Source organism: Pseudopodoces humilis, chromosome 4 (assembly GCF_049639895.1).
Source record: "Pseudopodoces humilis isolate 2021_Gansu_Grassland_sample_001 chromosome 4, ASM4963989v1, whole genome shotgun sequence".
Lineage (NCBI taxonomy): Eukaryota > Metazoa > Chordata > Aves > Passeriformes > Paridae > Pseudopodoces > Pseudopodoces humilis.
The window spans coordinates 1776152-1802510 of record NC_142203.1 but is presented as its reverse complement, the minus strand read 5'-3'; the positions used below and the strand labels follow the sequence as shown (position 1 = coordinate 1802510).

Sequence of the window (26359 nt, the reverse complement as noted above, 5' to 3'; positions counted from 1 at the left end):
CTCTTCCCCCGCTCCAGGTGTGGTGTTCCCCTACTCCCCACGGCTGGGGCGGTACAACCTGAACTTCCACGAGGCGCAGCGGGCGTGCGCGGAGCAGGACTCGGTGATGGCCTCGTTTGACCAGCTCTACGACGCCTGGAGGTCGGGGCTGGACTGGTGCAACGCCGGCTGGCTCAGCGACGGCTCCGTGCAGTACCCCATCACCAAGCCCAGGGAGCCCTGCGGGGGCAGGAACACCGTGCCTGGAGTCAGGAATTACGGGTTCTGGGACAAGGAGAAGAGCCGCTACGACGTCTTCTGCTTCACGTCCAACTTCAACGGTGAGAGCGTCTCCTTCGCCCTTCCCTGGCAAAATGGCCAGGCTTAGGCAGCCAGGGTAGGAAGGGGTGTGTGGTTTGTCAAAGCTCATGTAAAACCCGGGGAATGCTAGGGATGAAATAACCAAAAGGTTAAAAACGTCGTGGAATTTGCAAGGGTGCACGCAGAGAGTAAAGTCGTCTTTGTCACGTGGTCACACAGGTAGTTTTTACAACTCAGGACGTGTAATGGCAGGATTTTCTAATATTTCCCCTTTCACCCCACTGAAATTTATACATACCCTTTTAATGCTGGTGTGTAACCAGTTTAATTCGGTCGAAGGAACCTGCAGTTCATTGACTGAGGTTTCCTGTTGAAGGCAAAAATAATTCTGTCCATATTGCTTAAATATGCCACCAAAACAAAACTCTGATCATCACCTACTCTGCAGTGTCAAGCAGCTCCTGCTCATGTAGCAGGTCTAATATAACTAATAGTTCTTTATCAACAGACCTATTTCTAGCTTTATTTCTTAATAATTCAGATTTCTAATCTTAGTACACTGCCAAGCCTCCGACCACTTTTGCTCTGAGGTTGGACTGCTGTAAACCTGTTTTTTGCTATTACTTGATTGTGTTTTTAGGTATGAAACAAAATTAAATGACCCAATCTCAGCTTGCTGCCATTTCAGGGTTTGCCTAGTGTCAGGAAAAAACATTTAAAATAAATTTAAGAGAGCATTGCTGTGAATGTCCCATCCTCTCTACAGCATCCTACTTGTGGATAATTCCTGCACAACTTTGCACATGTTTGGCTTGCAGCCCACTCAGACCATGGAGCATGGCCTTTTTTTATTGATGCACAGATTGCTTACCCACAGTGAAGCAGCTCCATCCTACAGAGCAGCAAAAAATAAACATAAGCCTTGATTTCAGAAGATGTGCTCCAGCCCTAAGTCTGCAACATCCTCCTCAGAAAAAGACCCATCCAAGCAGAAAAAAAGGAACCAAACCAAGCAAAAAAAAACTCCCAAAAAAACACCAAAAAGCCCAGAAAAATCCCACCACAAAACAAAAAAATACACACAAGAATAAAACGCCTACAAAAAAAAACCTCAGCAGAAAAACCCAAACAAATCCTGAAGCCAACAGTTTTGCATTAGGTTCAAAGTGATCTGAAACAAAAGTTTGGCTGATTTTTTTGTCATACTGCTTCATCCCATTAAGTGCTGGCTCAGTTTTTCTTGCTTCATTTATCCAAGGTGGAATCCTGCAAGGACTCATCTCTTCTATACAGATTTAACCCTGTGCTATAGAAATATCACCAAGGTATTAAATAATCAAACAAAAATAATTAAAATGGGATAGCTGCACTTTTTCATTTATTTTCTAATGCTTTCAGAGTAAAACCTTGTGTCTACCACCTTTTTAACACAAGGAGCTGAGCAGCATCCCTTAAGGAAGGAGAAGCAAAATTTCTGGGGAAAAGAAAGAATAATAGGTACTGACTAAGATAAATATTGTCTGCATTGATACAAGGAGAAAGAAAGAGGGGGAAGGAGAAAGGTAAGGTGAGGATAAGGTAGGAGAGCAATCAAAGACAAGACACAGGCACAAATCTCAGCCTTGAGGAGTCTTGAAACTGACCTGGAGACAGAACATTACACAGCAATGTGGGGAGAGAGAGAGATGGAGAGAGAGAAAGAGAGAGAGAGAGAAAAAGAGAGAGAGAGAGAGAAAGAGATGGAGGGAGAAGTGTATCTATATATAGATTTATAGATATAGATATTTAGATAGATATATAGATATATAGATTATATACATATATAGAGATAGATGACATAGATAGATAGATAGATAGATAGATAGATAGATAGATAGATAGATAGATAGATAGATAGATAGATAGATAGATAGATAGATGATAGATAGATGATAGATAGGTATCCCCACAACTCAATGTCAAATCTTTCTCGTGGCATCATCTGAAAATCCAGATTTCTTCTTCTCTCAGCTTGCATTCCCTTAACTCACCAAATCACCTTTCCCTCACACATCCCTGCTGTCTTTCCCACTATTCCTTGTCCCAAGCTCACCTTCACACCCACAATTAACCCAGACACTCTGCCAGCTCCCTGTTTTTAGCACAGCATTTTGGATAAGTGTATTTAATGGCATATGTATAGGAAAAGAAAAAAAGAAACAACACAAAAAAAGCACTATTTCTGCAAGACCCAATATTGATTCTCTCAGCTCAGGAACAGCCAAGGAAAATGAGAGGTGGTTAGGACACAGTGCATTCCCAGTGGATTCTGAAAGTAGAGAACAGAGGAAGCTTCAACTTTACATAATGGAGATGGGAAAATGACAAGGGCCACAGGAGCAGGGAAAGATAAGGAGAGTTTAAAAAAAAAATAGTGTCTCTTGGGAGTTTCTATAAAAAAAGAGGTTAAGTCTAGATACTTTCTAAATGGTTTCTCTATAGGGAAAAAATTTCCCAAATACATTATGATCTCAGAGATCATTAAAAAGAAAGGTTCTATTTCAAATAATTCAGCTGTAAAAGCAAGAAATCTTGGTCTGAAATACATGCAAAGCTTGTTTTTTACCTGGAGAAGAAAGGTAAAAGCCATGGTATTTAGCTATTAGGGTAAAAAAAAATGAAACTGTAATCATCAATGCAGTGAATCCAGGTTCAATGTTTTCCCTGTGGAATTGTTGGATCTCAACTGTGATTACCTGGATACACAAAAAATAATGGTTAAAAATGAAGGGATTATACCATCAGTAAAAAAATTCTACATGCTTTTCTGTTACCTGCACAGGGAAGTGGTTCGAGCAAAACTGCAATATCAAATAATCTTGTTACTTTGTGAAATTACCCTCTATGATACCTTTTCATAGACTAAGGCAAATACAATACTTAAACATTGTATTCTGCCTGTGTAGCTGATTTATACTCAAACCATTCTGTTGGTTCATACAAGACTTGTTCATGTTTTGTACCCAGGAACATGAAATCATTTCACACCTTTTATATCTAATAGCTACCAGTTTATTAGAATTTATAGTGGTGTGTTTCATAAAACAAAGCAAAGAGTAACGCCAGCCTGATTCTATCTGTGAAATCCATCAAAATATTGTGAAGTAACAGAATATTTTCTGCCTGCACTGGATGGCAATATGTTTCCCAATCTGATTTTACATTCCTTGTGCTGATAAGGACTATTGAAAATTAATTCACAGGAGTGGGGAGTGTCTGACTTAAATTTGGGAATTCCACACTGGAACTTTCTGGTGTCTGAGGGCTCAGCTTTGCTCTCTCACAGCCAATTTCTCCTTCACTTGCCCTGCCCAGAGGAAGCCTCTTTAGTCCATGTCATCTTTAGAAAAGCTGAAGGCTCCTGCCCTGTGTGGTGGCACAACCTGACGTGATCCAAAGCATTTTCCAGGGCTGAAAATCACCCCAATTTCTCTCCTTGCCTTGAACCAAGGAATGGGGATGCTCCTCTCCCATGCAATCACTCCAGATGATCAATTTGAGGAAATAAATTCAGATTAATCATTTTGTTACAATCTTCCCCACTGAGCCTAATAGCCATAAACCAAGGAATGTATAATGGGAGAGCTGAGTGGTTATTCTTTGTTTATTTTCAAAGGTCTTCTGAAGGACAACTGTACTTTTTTTCTTTTTTTGAAGGAAAACCCTTGAGAAACTTTCGCACTGAAAAGTGCGAAAAGAGCTAAATGTAAATATGTTTATCAGGTCCTCTATAATTAAGCAATTTCAGAGAAAATGAAACAAGGTACAAGTACAGCTTTCATCACACTTTCTCCTCATTAACATGCATTTTGTTATATACCCTGTCCACAGAACCATAGTGCATAATTGGTCTTTCATCACCTGTAGGAGAATCAAATGAAAATCTCATTTTAACAAAGTTAAGAACACAAAGAATAAATTTCAGAGAGCATGTTAAAAGCACAGCTCTGAGCCACCTGTTTTTTACAGCACTGCATGTGACAAGCCAATCATCTCTGCCATTTGAATGGGAGAAAGCTGTGGAAAGTCCTGTCTGAATAATGCTGACTGTTCATTTGACCATTTCAGAATATTTTATCACTGGGAACATGTAGCAACTGTTCCAAAAAGAGAAATGAAACCCAAACTAAAATTACACACCCTTTATTAGGAGTGGCTGCTTCTGAATCACCAGAGCCATTACTGATATTGGTGTGTTTAAAAGTGGTTTTTTTTCTCACATTTTTAATTCAAAATCACCTATTTGAGAGGATCACTGGATGTCAAAATATTTACCAGGTCTTAAATATCTCTCTCCTTTTTTTTTTTTTCCTTTTTCTTTCTGTAAGGGAAACTCACTAATAAACCTCCCAATTTAGCACTGAGAAGAAATGAAGAAATTTCCAAGCGTGATTCATCCCTCAAACACCCACAGTCACAAGGGTGTGGGGTATTTGGGTCAGTGGCTGGAGTTTGCCTCTTTAAGCTGTTCTGTTGCACACAAAATCTTAAAATAGCTGTTATAGATGGGGTGTGAGCAGGTTTGCACAAACCCTCTGCCCCATGGTTTGGGTGTGAGGAGCCAAATCAGGCAGGATCCTCTGTAGAAGTGACCCAACCACCAGACATGAGGGAGAGAGAATCAATTCCTCCCTCTCCTTCCACATCAATTAATAAATTCTGAAGCTGAATAGTTAGGAACCCTTCCCAACTATTATCAGGGGAAAAAAAAAAAAAAACCCTGCAAATCTGTATAGAGCTTATTAATGGAATTTTGTGTAATCAGACAATCTGGATACACACTGCATCCCTGTGGGCTTTACTATTCAATTGCTCTTGTTTGAGGAGGCAGCAGAGTATAGGAGTTTTTATTATTGATGTCATATGTCAAAAGCCTGACCTTACTGCAAATCCCTAGGAAATTACATTCCACTGACATATGGTTTGAAGAGGAACTCATAAACTAGGTGAAGTTTACACACTATCAGTCTAAACCCCTGTTCCCTTAAATCAGAAATCCTGTTTGCTTTGGGGAAACCTCTTAATAGTGTATCAGTAACAGGATTCCACTTAGTAAACCTTCTCTTTAGCAGCACGTTGTAAATGCTCTCAACTTGCCGAAATGGAATTTTAAAGTGTTTTACAGAGGGATGATTACCTGTTCTCAGTAGTTTTCTGTGGAAATTCTGTAGATGCTGTCACTGACAGCAATGAAATTTTAGAAAAGTTTCTTCTCCACCACAGCTGCAATGTCAATGCAGTTTTTTAAACTGTTTTTGTCTTGATATACAATTTCTGACCTTTAGACAGGGTTAATTCAATTACCTTTATATTGTCATCTGACCTGGCTTTCCTTCATTTGGAAAAAAAAATCCTGTTTGATTTTCACAGGAATCTGAAGCTGACGTAACTCTTAACTTGCTCACCCCTTTTTTTTTCACCAAGAAAGTCATCTCATACTAAACAGAGTTCTGTGTACTCACCTGATTTTTGCAAGGCAGAAAATAGATATTGTCTTGGAGTACATTAAGCAGTAAAGAGTGAGCTCTGGAATTAGAAGGTGCCCACAAGAATAAATTCCTTTCTTATTTTCAGCTAACTCTCCTCTTCAGGAATAGACAGATTGAAAAGTTGTGAATTTATTTGGAAATTATTGAATGCCTTCAAAGAAACACAATTCCTCTGCAGTCCACTTGGCTGTCAAATCAGTGATGATAAATAGCCCCAAGAATAATGAACGAAATGCTTACAGCAAATGTTTATTGCCTTGATAAATGGAATCAATATTAATATTATTGCTGTGTATGGATTAGTAGGGGAGACTTCACTTTTTGGGCTTTGTTTTCTGGCATATATTTTCATTATCTTGAGACAGGGAACATTTTTCTTAGCAGCACTATCAGTTCGGTCTCGTGTTGTGGTGAGGGTATACCGTTTGATGCCTAAAAAGAAACAGAGCTTCAGAACTGCTGGTAAAGACTTAAGACAGACATAATTTTGCTCTACCACAGGCTCAAACTCTCCTCCTGAAAAGCTGTTTGATACCTTGGCTTTCTCACTGTATAAAAAAGGGAAAAAAAAAATTATTTCTGCTTGTATTTAATCAGAAACAAGGTCACCACCCTGTCAGAGAGCTAAAGAGCATGTTTTAGGCTATTTGGTATTAGGAGAAATAAATATAGCATTGCTTTTGGGGTTTTTTTTTGTTGTTGTTTTGTTTGGTTTTGGTTTGTTTTTTTGTGGAGTTGGTTTGGGGTTTTTTTAGTTCAAACCATCTGTTTTCTGTACCTGGGTTGTTTTTTGGGTAAGTTCTTTTTTCCTCCTGATACTTATCAACTCACAATAAAAAAAAATAAAAAAAAAATCACAATTTTTTTAACAACACAACCCCCAACTGGCACAGACTTAAATTAACCACTGTTTGACATGATCCTTAAGGAACATCACCATTTCTCCTAGAATGTCAGTGTTACAGTACTGTTGCCTGAAATGAAAATAGAGAAAAACCCTTCCCACAGTATTAAAATGGAAAGGTAAAAAAGCAGTTCCCTATTGGAATCTTCCTGGTGTATCCATAGTCATGGGCTGTGGGCACTCTGTTATTGAATTTCTACAGTTTTTATAGGGTTAATTAATTCGGATATCTTAGAGGTACATCCAGTAGGAGATTCAGTTGCCCCTTGGGTTGGTGCAAGGTCTCCCATGCCCCAATTCATGTTACATCTTCTTATAGGTCCTCTACTTGAAAATAAGACCAAACAGTATTTCAGGAAAGTGTTAGGTCGTCAGCTAATTACTCCAGAATCTGAGAGAAAGAGTAGGAAAATTACCATGAATACCATATACAGCTGGTATTCAGAGCCATGGATTTATGAAAAGCACATAAAAAGTAAAAATCTTTAGGCAACACCATTGAGGTTCACAGAATCCCCTGAAAGGTGGTTGTAGCCAGCTGGGGGTCGGTCTCTTTCTCCAGGCAGAATGAGAGGACACAGCCCCATGCTGCACTGAGGGGAATTTAGGTTGGATGTTAAGAAGTTTTTTATGGGAAGGGTGATAAAGTACTGGAATGGTCTGCCCAGAGAGGCAGTGGAGTCGCCATCCCTGGATGTGTTTAAAAAACGAGGACGTGGCACTCGGTGCCGTGGTCTGGTTGAGGTGTTAGGGCGGGGTTAGATGGATGATCCTGAAGGCCTCTCCCAACCCAGTGAATCTGTGATTCCATAATCACCGGATTTAAGGTTGGGAAGGACCTCCAGGACCGCAGACCTCCAACCTCCGCGCCGCTAACGACTCCACCTTCCCTCCTTTCCTCCCAGGTCGCTTCTACTACCTGATCCACCCCACCAAGCTGACCTACGAGGAGGCCGTGCAGGCCTGCCTGAAGGACGGCTCCCAGATCGCCAAGGTGGGGCAGATCTTCGCGGCCTGGAAGCTGCTGGGCTACGACCGCTGCGACGCGGGCTGGCTGGCGGACGGCAGCGTGCGCTACCCCATCTCCCGGCCGCGGAAGCGCTGCAGCCCCAGCGAGGCCGCCGTGCGCTTCGTGGGCTTCCCCGACAAGAAGCACAAGCTGTACGGTGTCTACTGCTTCAGGGCCTACAACTGAGAGAGCCTACCTAGAGCATGACAGTTGTTTTGGTTTTTTGTTTGGTTTTGTTTTTTTTTGATAAAATGTGTGAAAGGTTTCTTTTTTTTTTTTCCTTTTCGGTATGAACTCATGCAAGTTATCTATCAAAACTGTGATAAACCTCTTTTACTTACTGTAAAGAGTCATTTTCATAGGCACTCCCTCCCCTAAACCCATTGGTTTATTTTTGGTTTTGTTTCATTTTAGTGTTTTTGTTTTGTTTTGTTTTGTTTTGTTTTTTTTGTGAAAATATCATTCCATAGATATTTTAAATTAATATAATTTAATGGGAGCTCTAGGTAAGGAACTTTTAGATTCAAATTCTTTAAGCTATGTCATCCCAAAACTATAATTTTCATGAATGGGGCATGCAATAGAGCTTGACAATTGCTAGGGCACAATTATGGAGTGTAAGGCTACTCAAAGCAGAAGCTTTTAAAAGCACAGATTTTACATATTTGTACCAGTTTGAGAAACACTGCAAATTGATTATGACAGGAATTTTAAAATATAACAATCTTTTTGTTAAAGGGGATCAGTGAGGTTTCGCAAAGAAATCTCACAACAATATATGTTAGCAAATAACTGTTTTCACTGGTTCACATGGGAACAACAGAGAGTTTAACAAAAGCAGCTAAAACGGTCCACAAAAATAGGACTAGTTTTACAATTTCAAACCTTGCCTTTCTGAAAAAATAAGCTCATGGTCCCATGCATAGGAAGAAGCACAGTTAGTTCTCCTGAACATTTCAATTGTGTTTTTGTTGTGTATAAATCATTGAGTGAATAATTATCTAACAAGAAAACTCTTGTTTTCTTCTTATCTCCAATTAAAGATGCCTGAGAAGTGTTGTATTACCTTTGAGTAGCTTTACTGAGCTATTTTTAAACTCTTAAAGGCCATTTGCTAAGCAGCATAATAGCATCTACTCAGGGCAGTTGTATAAATGAACTGCTGGACAGAGAAATTGTAAACTTTAGCAGCTTGATTTTACATTAGCCTTTGAAATGTTATTGTCTTAATTAAAGAACATTACAATATTTAATATTTCTTAGCTATTTACACATCACAAGAAATAAAAATTAAAAAAAAAAATATTTAAAATGGTGAAGTCTTAAACAAAGACTATCAGACAAAATCTGAAACCAGCCATTAAGTTTTAAAAGAGAAAAAGAAAAAAAAAAACAAAAACAAAACACTTTATTTCCTTACATCTTATTTGTTTCTAAACAGTGCACCTGTTTTTTAAACTGTCAATGAAATAACATAGCATCATTAGCCCGGATTTACTTAGCTAGTCCTCCTTAGAGTTAACAGGAAATAAAGCTATTGAAATACTTCTTTTCACTAAATCTGCAGTGGTCCAGGCAGAAGATGCTTACCTAAATCTGCCAGTGTCAGAGAAAAACACGCACTGTGCATGGTGCCTAGGATTTTCAGAGCTGCCTAAAGCACTAGGTCCTCCCTAAGTACCAGGTTGAGGGAATTTGGGATTTCCAATGCAAAACTCAGTTTGGATGCAGCAGTTCATGGTGCTCATCTTCAGATACCTTAATGCAACCAGTTTTTCAGAGAGCAGGTGCTCGAGGCTTTCTGAAAATTTACTCCACTTATGGTGTCTCAAGCTGGATATCCAAAACAAACACAAAGAAAGGCAGGGAGGCCACTGATTAAAAATATCTTGGTCTCGGGTAATCTCTTCAGCGGGTTTTGATGTTCTCTATCCAGTATTGGTTCTACCACTTAAAAATGGAGAACTCCTTTTCCTGCTCTATGCTTGCTGAACTACGAAGAACTCAGAGGACCAACATTTGTATTTACGCCAAGTTTTATAGCTGCCCACTGTTTCCATGATTTAAAAGAGGCATAGTGGGATTTATCCAACTAGGACACAACCTGTATGCTTTCATGGATGGCTCGGTGTAGCTGTTTTCCCGTGGATGTGAGTAAATAAATCTCTTTCCCAGAGTGGTTGTGGTCCTGTTTTAAGACTCTGTGGGCAAACCAGGAGCTAGATATGGAAAGAGGCCATAAGGTGTATTTTATTGGAGTTCTTTCCCACTGAGCTCAGAAGCAAATTTCCATCCTCCTGGGGATATTTGCATCCTCTGTTGATATCTGTTCATACTTTACAGGTGGAGCAATCTCAGTGCCAAAGCCCTCCCCCGTTTTTTTTAATCCACTAGGAATTGGATTTTCTCGAAACAGTATCCCTTAGCTATAAATAGTGATTTACTATTCATAAAGTCCCTAAAACCATGCAACCTTTTTTGAACAGCCATTTTTTAAAATCTATGCCCATTTCACACATTTTCTCAGGCCGTTCAGAGCCTTCTCTGAAACCTTTGGAGAAAAAATTGGGAATGGAAGTAGAAATGTTAAGTATACAACCAGGATAAGGAGTGTGGTATGTGAAAGTGGACCATGATCAAGAGGAATACTTGTTATTCTCCCATCCAGCCTTCAGAAAATTTGGAAAAAAATGCCGACTGTTCTACAGATTTTCTTCTGAAGTTTGGACAGGGAGGTTGTGGGATGGGAAAAGCTGTAGAGAATATGCAAGTAATTACCACAGCTAGATCCAGAGCTGCTGTTAAGAGGGGAGCCTTATGCAACTGGCTCTACCCTCACCAAAGATCTGCTACACCTGGAGGAGGCTGCATGGTTTTCTTATTGCACAGAGGTGAAGAGACCCTCATGAAATTTTTATTTTTTTTTTTTATACCTCTCCAAAGAAACCCCGACAGGGTTTCACCCAGACACATTTTTATTTTTTTTTTAATTTTTTTTTTTTTTTTTGCAGGAATGGGGATTATATTTTGCCTGCATTAAAAAAAAAAATGAATAAATGAATAAAAATGTACACATCCAACCCACTCGTGGGGCTGGCTGAAGTGCCCTCACTGCTAGACCAAAGGCACTGCGGGAAAGGCCAAGTTCAGCCTTTCACCGACTTCTGCAACGCTCTGGAGATGGCTGGTCAGGTCCTAAATCACAGCAATCTCAGGCTTGCTCTTGTTTTTTGCCTTCTGTGTCCACATCTTCCCCGGGCCGGCCGCGGTCTGGGCGTAGCACCCCTGACCCTCCCCTGCCTCCAGCATCCCCCCAAATCCCAGCCCAAGCCCAGGAGGGTGGCTGAGCAGGCTCTGCACCACCCACCCAGGGGACAACCCCTGGCTTGGCAGCACCAGGAGGGCAAGGAGGGTGTCCAGAGGGATGCTGACCACAGGCGTCCCAATTTGGGTTTTGCCGCCTGTGAGTTGGCGTTGGAGACGTCGCTTGCTGTTGTAGGGGGTTGGGGGTGGTAATTTTGTTAATTTCGTGTGTGGAGTCGCAGGGTGTGGGCTCACACCCGACGTGTTGCTCACCAGGAGCTCGGTAGTCTAACCTGGGATTCGGTTTAGGTCTGTGTACTGTGCTATCGTAACAGCTAATTGATTCTAGTCCAGTAAAATGTGTTTGTGTGGGGAAAAAACACAAATAAGTGTGTAACAAAAAAAAAATTAGTTCTAATGTAAACAGGTATAAAAACCATAAGAAATGTATATGATTACCTGAGAAGTGGGCACAAATAGACAAAAAGACACTAATTATATTTATTTTTACAGCTAATGACTCCATTTCCTTTTGTAATGTCAAATGTCGGGATGTTTTTCTTATTTTCAACTAAGCTAGCTAGGTGCTTGAATAAAAACTTCAAAAAGCAGCTTAATAACTGGATTAAAGCCTGTGCTATTTTCTGTTCATGAGAGAATATTGTTAGCGTCGTGTTCTCTGTCATTATCTTCTATTTCACAATGTATCAGAATTTTAATGCCCATGAATTAACAACAATTAAATTGTGTTGTTCTTTCCAATATGATAACTTCTCCTTATTGACTGACTGTTCTACTTCTGTCCCAGAAAACACAAATAGGGAAAGGAACAGATCAAAATATGAAAATATTTAGTTTGCCATAGTTAACAACATGATCATAACACTAAGGGGTGGAAGGGGAAAGACTACTCTGTGAATATGATTCACAAATAAAATAAAGAGAACTGTGTTCCAAATCCTTTGGTTTATGCTTCCTTGAAGCATTTTTAAAGTAGAAGTGCAAGTACTAATTTCTTCTTCCTGCTTTCTGCCATCTTCTGAAATAAAATAAGCTGTAAATAAAGAAGGTGCTTTTAAAATTAATTTAAAGTTATGGTTGATATGGCACTGCACATCCATCTCAAGAAATCGGATGTAGGGCAGTGTTTCATGTATGAGAAAATTTATTAAACTATTTATATAATCCTCCAGCCTTATGAATTAAAACCCAACAAAAAACATCTCTCTTTGTAAAGTGAAACAAGAAAAATTTCCAGCATCAGGCAAGAATTAATTATTCAAAGCACTTGGCCAGATTTTCAGCTTCTGTAATCACTATTTCTGCATTCTCTTATTGATCTGTGCCAGAAAAGTTAACCCTGAAACTTGCCTGCACTGCACCACTTTGCTGGGAAATACTAATATTCCATACAGTTTTGGTACATTGGCCATGTTTAGAAACAGGACAAAAAGAGCAAACAGGACAAAAATTTGGAAAATTTGTCACTCAGAACAAGGGAAATCTGTGCTATCTTGAGTACACGACTGAGAAAAACATCCTTTTGCTTCTAACAAATTCTAACAATTTTGCTTCTAACAATTAAGTTTAAACAATTAAATTTAAAAAAAATTTAAAACTTGCAGCATTTTCACTTCACAACATTATTAAAATTGCCTTTTGTAGGAACAATCACTCAGTGATAAGGATTTTAATTCCCTGCAACGATATCTAGCTGTTCAAAACAGAGTCACTGTCTTCATGCTTGGAAGTGGCTGGATTTAAGACTTGATGGAAGAACCTTCAAAGCCAGAAATCGGAGGATTTTCACCCAAACTCTCAGAAAATTGGAAACACTGCCATGGTGTTCAGCCCTTCTCTCATTTACTCCAGAATGATACCAGGGGCTTTCTGTTCAACAACAACCAGACATCCTTCCTGAATGTTTCAAGAAGATGAATTTTACCCATTTTTAGCCATTTTCAGTCATTTTCTCCCTTTTTCAGAAGCAGTTACAACAGATTAACAAATACATTGTGGAGCAGAAAAATCTTAATGCCAGATAATTTGTTATGTAAAAAGATAAGATTCCTCTAATTAAAAAAGACAATTAAAACCAAAAAACATTAAAAAATCAAACCAAACCCAGCAAAAAAAAACCAAACCAACCAAACAAAAAAGAAACAAAAACATAAAAAAAAACAAAAGCAAAAAACCAAAATGAACACCCACCACTGATGGAAATTATGTAATGATAACAACTGAAAAATAATTTCTCCTCTTCCCGTGCCATGAACAGTGAAGGTCCCTTTAAAACATGCAGGCTGTTGAAGAAAAAGGAAAGAAAACACAAAGCAATAATTTAGTGCCTGATCTTTCACACAGAATATGTTATATTATAGTTATATATATATATATATAGCTATATATAACTATATATAACTATATATAACTATATATAACTATATATATATATATATATATATATATATATATATATATATAGTAATTATTAGGCTTCATGTTTAACCATATAATTTAAAAAACCCCAACTAGATCAATAGCAAACCAAGAGTTTGGAAGGGATTTTTAATTTTTCTTTGCAAAGCCTCAGTCTGGTGGATTTTTTTGAAGGGGGTGTCTAAGAATGTCTCAATCCATAAAGACACAACACTGTAAATTGTAAAGCCCGTCTATTTCTTCAATATTTTGCCAGAGGCAAGCACTTGTTTGACAAATGAAAACAGCCCTAACAGAGGCCTCAGCTAATGAATTATTCACTGGTATATTTTCCAGTGCACCCAGTGGGTATTTCATGGATTAATTTTTTTAAATGCCAGCAAACAGACCCAAAATGGTATTTCTTGGTACAGAATAAGGACAGATTGGGGCTTGTTCTTTGCCTAAAAAGATACATTGTGAGGCATTTCAGCTCATTACTTCCTACACGGATGTTCACTGTACTTATATACATGATGCTGTTTTCTTGCTACTTTCATCCTGATTTAATAGCTGGAAGAAAATCGAGTTCCTTGTTTGCAGAAAAAGGTCACGTTTAAAAATTTTGGCTTTCCAGCTCAAACACAAGAGAGACAAATTGAGAAACCTTCTTTGCAGCAAAACTGGGCCTGCTTCTTACAATTAACTAGGATAAAAAAACAAAACAAAACAAGCTACGTGAAATGAATTTACATTCTGTGCTAGAAACATGAGCAATTGGTGGCTCTACACTTCCCTCACTTTCAAGGATGTTTTCCATGAGGTTTTAGCTCTTTGTTAGTTTGGAATATTTCATTTTCACCAGGAACAAGAAAACCACACCTCAGAAACCAGCGGGAAGGATGTCAGGAGGAAGCCAACATCATTTCTGCCCTGTAGACACTCACACTTATGTTATTAATTAAGATGGAAGAAGAACTTAAACTCATTACTTGACCCTGCTTAGCCCTTCCTTGGACTTAAACGTCTGCTAGCCAAGTGTTTCTAAATTTTTGATTATAACAGAAATAGCAGTGATTTCTCTGGTTAGCTGACAATTTAAGTGCTGTGCACACAGGTTGAGGTCAGCTACATTAAAAAAAAAAATCACTGCAGTTAACTGAGGGCAGCCATGAGGTTTTGAAGTGCAGCTCCCAATGACCTCCACCTTTTTGCCCTTGGCCTCGTTTTATACAATTTCTGTGCATGTGATTTAGGTTCTCTTTGGAGGAAATTAAATATGAAGCTCAGGACGAGGTGGAACATCAAATCCCATCCATAACAGGGGCCTGAAGAAATCCCTGAGCCCTGGGACATCTTCAAAACACATCTACAGGGTGGGATTTTGTCTCAGGGCCTGAACTAAAATGCAACCTGGTGAAAGAAGCCCAAAAACTCAGCACTGTGCAGATGCAGACGTGTCTGGCTGTGGTCAGTACTGAAGATCCAGTTGCTCCAGTTTGGAGGGCAGCCACGGGACCATTCCCCAGATCCTGCTCTCCCTTTCCAAGCCCTCCCATGGAATTGTGTTGGGGCTGGGAGATGATGGCAGTGCTCAGACACTGAGTGCACCTCAAGGCATTTAGCCCTCCACCAGGGTTCCCAAGAACAATTACATTTTAAACACGGGGTTTGGTTTGTTTTTTGGGGTTTTTTTGTTTTGTTTTGGTTTGGTTTTTTTGCAGCCTGCCAAGAGAATGATACAAAAAAAAAACAAACCAAAGTTTGAGAGTGATTTTTGGGCTCTCAAAAGTGTCTCAAGCTGGCAGCACTAAACTGCAATCATACCACTTTAATCAAGCCTCCATACCCTAACCAGCTCCAAAGAAAACCCAAGTAATCTGGTTTCTGTCCATTCTTTTGGGGGAAACCAACAAAACATTTCTTTGTTTAGAGACCAATGCAGCAGAGTGTGATTATCATGCACCCAGTGTTGCTTTTGTGCGAAGCCAGTTAAGATTTTATGCTGTTACTGACTGCAATCAAGTGTATCTCAGCTTTACTGCATCAGCTTGTCTCAGGGGAGCTTCTTGGGATATTTAGTTCTGGAAAATAGAGTGCTCAGCACAAAACTAACGTTTGGGGTATTTTTAACCCCTTTTTTTTTAATATTTCTCTGCATCTCAGTCCCACAGTAACACCTTCACCTTTATTACCCCCAGAGGTGGCATCCAAATGCAGAAGAACATCCCCAAAACTCAGAGCTACGAAAAAGGCCTCCAATTCTCACAGCTTCTGCAAACACTTCTCAAGTTATCTCAGAGACAGTTATCATAAAAGGGCTGCATCAAGGATGGCGCCAGGAAAAACTGCCTTTCCCATTTTTAAAACATGACCTTCAAGGCTGAATGCTTCCAGAAAAGTTGAAACCTACGCTTACAAATTTCTAAAGATAGCATATAAGTCTCAATCTTCTCTGTGAAAGGGGATATAAATTGTAAGTAAAAAACTAAAAAGCTAAAGAAAAAAAAAATAAACACAAAAAACAGACTTAAAAATATATATATGCCCTGAGAAATAAGCACACTCATAGCACTTCTTCGTGATAATTCTTAATCACAATTAACATTATTTATAGACATGTCCATCTTTCCAATGCATTTTTCAAGGCTAAAGTTTCTGCACTGATCCACAATACAGATAAATTTGGTAATTTTCAGCCAATCCTGTGACAAATTCTTTAAAAAGGCTTTTATTGGATATGTCTAAGCTGCAGTAGCAAAGCATTCAAGCAATGAAGTAATCAGTCAAGCAAGGTTAGCTGTGCATGGAATTCAGCAGGACTTCTCACAGGTTAGAAGATTTCTTTATTTTATCTATATTGTATTTAATTTAGAAATTTCAGTAACAAGGGGTTGCTAACGTGTATAATATTATAATGTATCATATAATGTATAATATATATTCTACACATTCTATATATTCTATATATTCTATATTCTGTATTCTATAGTATATAGTATATAGTATATAATATAGATTATATATTATATAATATAGATTATATTATATATTATTTGTATTATATATTATATATTATCTATAGTATAATTACTCATGTGAATTTTCATTTGGATTGTCTTCACTTTTAAAACACAATCAGGGCTCAAAAGAATTAAGAGCTGATAGACTTGTCATGGAGAGTCACATGGGAACTTCTGCTGCCCCAGGTGGGGCAGTAACAAAAAAAAATAAATAAAATAACTGATATGATTCTATGTGTTAGCTTTGGATGCAAATAGAGGATGATTTTGCTTAAAAGACAACTCAAGCAGGAAGAGTTGCAAGGAGCAGTGTGGATTAAGTATTTCCCCACCCGATAGTTTTTTCAATCTCTGATGGCCAATGGAGATTAAATTATAAAAACCTTGTGTGAGAGACAGTCATCAAGGCAGTCCACAGCTCCAACACCTGATTTGGTGCTAAGAGGGAACTTAATTTTCTGTCTTTTATTCCTAAAGATCCCATGGGAAACGGGAGCAAAGAGTCAGGGGCAGTCACTCCATGCCAAGGGGATGAGGATGGAGATGGCTGAACACAGCCCTGCATGCACATATCGGTAGTGCTCCCTGGCCAGACATTGGACCTGGCCAAAAGACCTTGTTCAAGGCTTGATGGAAGTACCTCAAAGCCAGAAATGTGAGGATTTTCACCCAAACTCTCAGAAAATTAAGAACAATGCCGTGGTGTTTAGCCTTTCTTTCATTTCCCCAGCAGCTTTCTGTTCAACAGCAGCCAGTCATCCTTCTTGAATGTTTCAAGATGAATTTTAGGCATTTTTAGCCATTTTCTCCCTTTTTTCAGAAGCAGCTACAACAGATCAACAACCTTTCCAAGGTCTTAAGTCAGGGCTCTGTGGCTGCCCCTGGATCCCTGGAAGTGACCAAGGCCAGGCTGGACAGGGCTTGGAACAGGCTGGGACTGGGGACAGTCTCCCTGCCCATGGCAGGGGGTGGGCTGGATAAAGGTGCTTTTCAAGCCAAACTTTTGTCTGATTTCAAGAAAAAACATGAAGAAGATTTCGGGGTCAGAGCTGGGCTTGTCAAGCTTCACCCACAGCACCCAAGAGCCATCCAGGACCTTCCTGACTGCAGCCCCTTTCTCCTGAGTGCAGCCTCCTGCCTGCACGTGGGCTGAAAAACCCTCTGCTCAGAGGGCTCTTTTGGCAAAATTTGTGAGGCCTTGCACCCCACAATCACCACAGAACCATGATTTGTGAGTATCCCTCACGATGAAATTCAGGCCTGTCAGTGGGAAGAGGAGGCCGCGACCGACCAGCAGCTCGTATCTGCTCTTGCATAGCTTTCTAAACTTCATTTCCATTGCAAATTAAGCAATCATTTCGGTCCATCTTTCACACAGGAGTCCATCTAGAGCCATATCCTAAAACATAAACACTTTTATCAAAGCCTTTGCCTAAACCTTATGTAGCAGGTTACAAAATGATATCCAGGAAACGTGACTTAGATTGATGAAGAACTCCGAGATGAAGAATCTGAAGAGCAGTGTGGAATATTTCCATTGTGGCAGGGATTAAAAATTCACATTAATAAATCCACCACACTTCCCAAATGCAAAGAAATGGTTTATTAATCAGAACTCTTCAGCAAAAACTTGCTGCAACCACTTGTCCTAAAGTTGTAACATTTGCTCTGCTGCTGAAGGATTCCCCATCCATTTGGTAAATGCCTGTCTATAAGCACTAAAAATGCAAAGCAGAGTGCATATTTAATTTAGTGGGGTTTTTTTTGTTTTCTCTGAAGCTGTGACCCAAGTCACTGAGTGAAAGAAAACAAACTCAAGGACAAGGACTCTGAGGTCTCTCTGCTCCACCAGACTATTCCTGCACAAATTACACTTCTAGCAGCCTGCCCAGGCTGGAGAAAGCCATCAGGTGAACCTCAGGGACACTGCAAGGGTCACATTTCACAGCCCACTTGTTCAGCAACAGCCCCAGAGTGACACTTTTGTCCCAAATCACTCCCCCCGGAGCCTTCTTCAGCTCCTGGGTGGATCATTGAGATTTTCAGCCAGAAAATAAAGCATTCAAGGTTTAAGTCCTCAAAAAGTAATTTTAATTTAGCTACATTGAACAGAAGTAGCCTCCTTACACCTCTTCCAGGCTAACACTGCATTTAATCCTATTTCCAGGGGTCCTGATGAGGGATTTTGCTTCATTTCCCTGGATAATGGCAGCGAGGCTTCACAAGCTGCACAGAGCAGATGATCACAAACCTCCAAACAAAATAAAAGGCGTTGCCTCCTTTTGGGATAACATTATGAACACCCAAGAATGGCTGCAGCTCACAGAGATCCCAGATAGGCAGAGATGATTTAGGGCTCGCTGACAGATGCTAATTGGCTAATTACACAGAGCAATTTAGGGCTGGCTGAAGCAGACAGGCACTCCGGGTTACTGAGAGGAAGAGAGAATTGCAAAGTGGTGCTTCCCTGAAGATCAGCACATCCCAATCCTCCCCACTCATCCCAAACCAGCCCACTTTGGAGAAAAGTCCCAGACTGCTGGAAACGAGCACCTCTCATCTCATACTGCTGTGGGCTTGGCTAAAATTTCCCTAAATTTTCCTAAAATTTTCCAGTAGTGTTGCAGTAATTACATAAGGCATTAAAATCCTTGGCATCACGCTAAACCTACTGAATTATATTTAAATTCAATTTGCTTACTGCCCGGAATTACAGACTATTATTATTATTGTTATTGTTATTGTGTTGTTTTGTTTTGTTTTGTTTTTTTTTGTTTGTTTTTTTTTGGCCAAACCCCTCTGTGGTTTGTGTCCACCTCACAGGGCCACCATGAAAATGGTGGTGCCAGGATGAGAAGTGGTGCCTTCATTCCTTTATTCCTGACTTTCTCAGGTGCACAACCAGCAGTCAGAGGCCCTCTGGTAAATCAGCATGATGGGAGTGAAGTGAAAAACAGGAGTTCCCTCGCAGAACAAAGCCAAAATTCACTGGTCTTAAAGGATGTCTCTGTCCCCTTTCAGGTTTAGATTCAGCATTAGATCGGTGTCCTCGGTTTTAAGTTAGGACAAAATCAATTTGAGGAGGGGGCCAAGCAGTCGGTTACCATAGCTTAGAAACAAAACTGGAAGGTTTGTGCAGGACATTTCTTCTTTTGCAAAAATCAGTTTGTATTTCCTTGACTTTCTCTGTTTGTGGCAGTGGGGGCCACATCAAGGAGAGTGCAGGAGAGCCTCAAGGGTTTCCTGCAGCAGGAGAGCAGGAAAACCCTGCTCCAGAGATGTGCCTGACCCATCATACCACATTTCCCAGAGAGGGGGAAACATCACCAGTGCTGGTCCACAGGTGTGGATGTGCAAGAAGGACGAGCCCAGAGCAGGGAGGGATTGGCCTCCAGCCTCAACTCTGTCCTTGCCATGCAGAGAAACCTCCAACTGAGGCCCTGGCAAAGGGGCCACGTGGTAATTATAAGGCTTAGCCCAAACCAAGGGTGGGTCCAACTCCAGCACTCAGCTCAGCTTAAGAAATTTTCATTTATAATGCCCTATAAATGCGTTTGTTCACTTATTTGCACTTCCCCAAACTGAAAGTTGCTTAAAATACACAAAGAGTGAGATATGCACCTTTGGTGCTCATGCAGGCACCTTCATCCAGGTGATGGTGACATTTGCCACCGTGGGTTAATAATTGTGAAGTGCTTGGTGATCCCTCAGCACAGAAGCCATAATGTAAAAGGTACAGGAAATTATCACTGCTGGTAATGTGGTCATCCTGAATACTTCCTCCTCATCAGCAGCATTATGTTGAGAAAAAAAACATTCTAGAATCTGGCCTAATGTAAGAATTAATTGGCTTTCAAAATCAGAACACTTGGGGGAACGTTCCTGGTTTTTTCCCCCTTTGCTGGGTTAGGAGGGGACAGCACAGCAAAAGCTGGGCAATCTGCAGCAAACCCAAACCTTCAATCCTCTTACAAAAGACTCTTTTACTTTTAAAACAAGTGCTTGTCCTATGATCCCTTATACATCCCCTTTGTGTCTGTGGTGCTGTGCAATTTTTTTCCCCCTTGGATAGGGTATCCTTTCACTATTCTTCTGCTTTCCAGTGAGGGGCTAGGCAAGGACAGCAGGCTTATTTAAAGTGCTCTCCCAAGGCAGTGCAGCGTTTCCTCCTCTCCTTTTCCAGTGGCTGGTGGATAACAGAGACAGTTTGTGAAGATGTAGTCAAAAAAAACCTCAGGGTTTTCTGTGGGGCCGTTTGTTCGACGCAAAACCCACGGCGTGTGCCAAGCCCACGACATGGTGTTCAGAGCCAGAAATTTAATGGAAATTGTTTCAAGTTTTTATTTCCTGCCACAGGCTTTCTGAAGCACTCTCAGAATTTTCCTTTCAGGTTAAGCTAGAGCTGTTCTGTATAAATATTTATGTTAGGGTGTGAAGGGGGAATCACCTTCCGTGCTCCACCCAAAAAAAATGTTGGAAAAAATGATGCATTTTTGGTAGTCCATTTCAAACATGTGGACAAGGGCACTCTTTGACTGTATTTTACTTACTTTCTGGCTGGCATACACTGCAGCCTTTGCCAAAATCAAAAAATACAGAAAATATTATATTTTTTAGAAGCTAAGGGAGAAAATATTTTTCCCTGATCCCCACACTCCCCCACACCTTTTTTTTTTTTTTTTTTTTTTTAACTAAGTTTAAATGAGCAGCATTCTGTAAAAGCATGTCTTCTGCTCAGGAAGTCAGATGTAGACATGAGGAAAACACTAGCCCAATCAATTGACAGAAAAATGCCTTTCAATGATGTTTCCACACCGGAAAAATAAAATGGGCTGATTCTGTAAGGTGCTTTAGCAGCCAGAGATCCCTTTTTTGCCTATTCCTCGCTGATTTCTCGGAACACGGGGAGGAAGAACTCATCCTTAGGGGCCACAGGGCCGAGCAGATATATTTTCAGGTGGGGAAGGAGGGACCAGAGGCCAGTTTTGCACTTTTTTCTTGAGCTTGGGGTCTGGGGAGTTCAGGATCCTTGCATTTCTGTCTCCATACTTGATTCTTAACCTGTTTTACCTCTTACTTTCTTCAGGCTGGAAGCATCAACAAAATCATGGTGTTGACTGCACCTGGTGCTGTTTCACCCAACCAGCCAAAAGATTTGGGTCACAGGAGTTCCCACTGGATAAACAAAAATCATGGAACCACAGAGCAGTTTGGGTTGGAAGGGACAATAAATCCCACCCATTCCCACCCCAGGCACGGCAGGGCCAGCTCCCAGTGTCCCAGGAGCTCCCAGCCCCAATGTCCAGCCTGGCCTTGGGCACTGCCAGGGATCCAGGGGCAGCCCCAGCTGCTCTGGGCACCCTTAAAGAAAGGCCACTACTGACCCCAGCACTGTGACACTCTCTAAAGTAGCCTTGGAATTGTTTTCTTTTATTTATAGCAGGGGAATTAGGGAAGAAAACTGTGATAGTTGTGATGGCCAGATGACAGCACCCAGGTGGCTTTGAAGCCCTGTGGTTTTTGTTACCACATTTACCCCTCACAGGATGAGTTTGAGTTACTGATGTTCAGAATCTGCAGCTGAAACATAAATTTGGTGAGGCACAAGATCTGGCACAGTCAGATTCTGACTGAACAGAGCTGTGATTTAGTCCTGTGACCTTCCTGAAGGACAGCAGAGTCACAACTGCTGCTCTGATTTTTCCTACCAGACCTTCCCAATATTTTTCCCTCGGAGAGAGAGGGGGGAACACATGCACTGAGGCTAATGAGCAAAAGAATGAATGAAAACTGAGCCAGGATGTGCCATTTAATTCCCACACTTCATTTATTGGCTTAATTTATTTTTGAACTTACACAGCTAAAGCTCTATGCCAGTTCATGCTTGTAATGAGTTTAGATCACTGTTTAAGAACTCACTTTGGACATATTTGAAACTCCTGTTATGTTAAGTTTATATTGAATTAGTGACCGACTTGCAACATAAAAAGTAATTATAATGAAAACCTGGCAGTACACCACCACAGTTTCAGGGCAAGACTTCACAAAAGAGGCCATTCATTCTTCCCTAACTTATCCATAAAAACAAATATTAGGCCAAAAAAATTCTGAGGTATTGTTTCAATCAGGTTGAAACCGATGAGTTTGATGGAGTTTGTCATTTGTGGAAGTCCTCCATCAGTTTCAATTAATTTCCTAGCCTTTAAATAAAGACCAGATGACTTCTTAACAAACAGCACTTTACAGATAATTGGGACAGAACTGAAAGCCACTGGGTGAAATCTGCAGTTTTGTGGAGTCCAAGTTCTGCATGAAAGGTAATGGAAATTGTCCACTCTGAATTGCAAAGAGCCCTGTCTCCCTAATGAAATTTATGAAGGCCCCAGACATTCCTCAGCTGGCATTTTTCAGCTCTGGGGTTCTCCAGCCCTACCAGGTACTCACAAGGACTAAGTGAAAAATACACTGGAAATCCATCAGGACTGGGACACAAGAAAGGCCCTCAGAGACAAGTAAAGTCTTCAGGGAACATTTGCCTTATTAGAACAGGCAATGTAGCTGCTTTCCTGCCCTAAAAGATCCAAAATAAAAGCTTAATTCATTCAGTCTGGATCCATGCTGCCACACCTAGTACAGGCAATTGGAGAATAGGTGTTTCTTTGCAATGACCTTTTTTTTTTTCCAACCTGCTTCACACGTCCTGCAGCACAGAGAACACCTGAGCTGGCACAGTCCAAAAGGGAAAAAATAAAAAATAGACCATGCAGGGATGAAGGCTCATGAGTCAGCTTGTTTGTTTTCTCGTTTGTTGGGATTTTTTTTTTTAAAAAATCGGAAAAAAAGTCATGAAGTCATTCTTGTTTCCAGGAACAACTGAACTTTTCAGACTCCAAATTTCCCACTCCCTTCCTCCCCACTTAGGGAATTCATCCTAAGGGGGAGAAAGGCTGCCCATAACCCTTTTTTCCAGTCTATTTAGAAGGGTACAAGTTTACTACAAGCTCATCTGCTGGATGGTGACTCCAGATTTGTTGTGCTGGCTCTCGCACGGTCCCAGGGCGTGCGCACATCCTTATCTCTCCCTGGCTGCAGATGATTCCCTCCACTGCCTGCTCCTGCAGAGCTTTGTGCTCCAGACAGCTCCAGGCCTTGAGCAATCCCCATCCCTGTGCCAAGGAAAAGAGGCAGGAGGGAAGGGGCAGGGTTTCACATCACATTTTTCAGGTCCCTGGCAGACTGGTTCTTACGTCTGAAGTCACTGTTTTACCGGGAATTTGGGGCAAACACAGGCAGATTTTTCCACGTGGGTCCTGAGGGGTGAACTTTCCTGCACCTTTTTTTTGTGAAGGAACAGCCTTGTGAAGCAGCAAAATCTCCTGCTAAGCAAGCTGGTCCTGGAGGGAGAAAGGGAGAGATTCTCGGCCCTAATGAAGAGTGATCCCAAAATGAGCTGTGTCCTCCTGGCCCTAAGGGTCCACCACCCTCACTCCTTGGTGCCTTGCACCCAAAAAAAAGTGCTGCAGGGTACAGCCAGGCTTTGGCATCTCTGCTGATGTGCACCAGCCTGTCTGGCCTCTCCTTCTTCCAGGCAGAGTGAAAAAAAAACAACACAAAACCTTAAGCTAAACAGTCCGGGATAACTTGTCAGTAGTTTGCAGAATGGCAACACCCTTAAAGGCAAATCCAGCAGAGGAAAGCATAGGTTTCCAATGCATCCACCCCAAAAACTTCATTTTCCTCTTGAATGAATAGAAGCCCTTCCCAGTTTCTGCTCTTGGCTGGTTGGGATCTCTGCTGGGGTTTGGGGATGCGCCTCCTGCATCCCAAATCCCTTCCTGAGTGCCTGGACCCTCAAGCCCAGCTGCCTTAAACACGCCAGGTCCAGTTCTGCTGGCTGCACCATCCCTGCTCTGGTCCCCCAAAGCCTCTCAGGCAGCACATACTCGTATTTTACCCTGTCTGTATTTCCAGGGCAGGCTCATGAAGGCTCCAGCTGCACACAGCAGACTCAGGCTACAAAAGCAGCACCAAAAACCTGCGTGTGTTTGGGTTTATTTCCTACAGAGCAGGGAGAGGTCCTCTAAATATTTCCATTTAGATGTGGGGTGCGACACGGATCCCTGTCAGGCGCCTGACACAGAGTGTGAGGACCCCTGAGCACAGTCAACAGCAGAAAAACATGTCACTGTGTGGGACAGCCAGACGTGTGCCAAGGCCTCAGCTGAGCCCCAAGTGATTCATTGCTCCGAGTGTGTGACTCAGTTTTCGTTGGCACCTGCGCCTGGCTCACTCATGTTTTGGCTTGGTAGATCTTTTAATGAAAAAGAACAGTGGCAAGTCGCCTCACAGACTGATTGGGACAAAGAAAATGAGGAGGGAAAGCCAAGGAGCGCAGCACTTTCCGCATCCTTTTGTTAAAAGCCACGGAGACCTCGATTCGGAAGGAGCAGCTGCTGAGATGCCACCCACAAAAATGTGGCAGCGTTCAGGAATGGGGCATCTGTCCAAGGAAGATAACAAAGGCCACCCATGGGTGGAGGAAAACTTGGAAGGACAGCAAATTCCTATTACTCACACCATCAGATCTGGGGCCTGCAGGTGTCTTATCTTGCATCAAGTGACGGCAGAAGGAAATAAAGACATCAGTGCTCTCCTGATCCACACAGCACCAAGGGTTTGGGAGATAAAGCCACCGCCATGGCAGGGGTGGAATCTGTTTTTAAAATGTTGCTGCTTGACACTGTGTCAGCGCTGGATAAATTTACTCCAGCAAACTGAATTTGAGACCTCTGGGGCAGAAGGTGGGATTTGTTTTGAACAAACCCCCAGCCAGTCACACCCTCGGGTGTCACCTGCTCCTCTTCCACAGAACTGAAATGGGCACGTCCAGCTGGCCCAGTCACTGATGGACAGGGGACAAGGGACACCAGGTTCCTGCCACAACCCCCAGGTTTGTCCTGATGCACAAAAACAAGATGTTTTTCTTTTTGCCTACGTCCCTCAAACTCTTTAGGAGCCACAGCTCAGAGTTTCCAGCTGTGTTAATTACAAATATGCCCAAGATTCAAAGGTGTTTGGCCAAGGACTTTCTGAAAGCCTCACAGTCCTGGGTTTGTCTGGTATTTTATGGATTTTAGAGGACTCTAGGTCCTGCCCATGTCAGACCCCTCACCTCACCCATGGGGAAGACACAGAGACCCAGAAAGGCTCATCACGAAGTCCTCACGTAGCATCACGTAGAATTTACTGAAAGAATATTTTCCCTGCCTTGACCTGAAATTCAAAACTCAGGGAAAAGACCTCTTTAGGGAGCTGGGGGATGTCTCAAACACAGCACTGCCATGGCATCCACTTCCCCCCTGCCAAAAACATCAGCCTCCATTGCTCAGCTGCCAAACATTTACATGCTAGCTCACAGCACCGTGCTCCAATCTGCACAAAGATAGTGGAAGAAATAGTAAGGACCAATGTGTAACAAAAAACACAGCAAATACCCCCAAAACAGACCACAATTCCCCCTGCCAAATTCCAACCACCACCCATTTCCCTCAAGCTTTGAACATCCTGAAGGAACCTGTCAGGAGGATGACAAGCAATAAATTTCACTGGAAGCCACCGAAGGAGCACTTCACTTTGGATTGATTTTTTTTGTGATTGCCTCTCACTTGACCAGGAAATCTTCCTCCTTCTTGCAATGAGGTCTCTCCTAGGATGCAGGGAAGGGATCAGTGCAGGCTGGGTTCTGTGCAGGCATTTTGCTGGTCACAAAACATCTCACCCAGCTCATTTCTGTGGCTCTGGTGTGCACCACATTAAATGGAGATAACTTTGCTCCCTGTGGGCTGCTATCAGACGTGTGACAATAACCCACAGC

The 26359-nt window shown here is 41.4% G+C and overlaps 1 protein-coding gene across 3 annotated transcripts in view; it reads left to right on the top strand.

Annotated features, from left to right (window-relative positions):
• The window catches only part of HAPLN1 (hyaluronan and proteoglycan link protein 1), a 28628-nt gene extending 20701 nt beyond the window's left edge, over positions 1-7927 (top strand). For all 3 annotated transcript variants that reach the window (XM_088054400.1, XM_088054402.1, XM_005529446.2), the window contains 2 exons: positions 18-320; positions 7638-7927. In XM_088054400.1, the coding sequence (XP_087910526.1) occupies positions 18-320; positions 7638-7927 (593 nt within the window). The remainder of the gene's footprint in view (positions 1-17; positions 321-7637) is intronic.
• The last annotated feature ends 18432 nt before the right edge of the window (positions 7928-26359 follow it).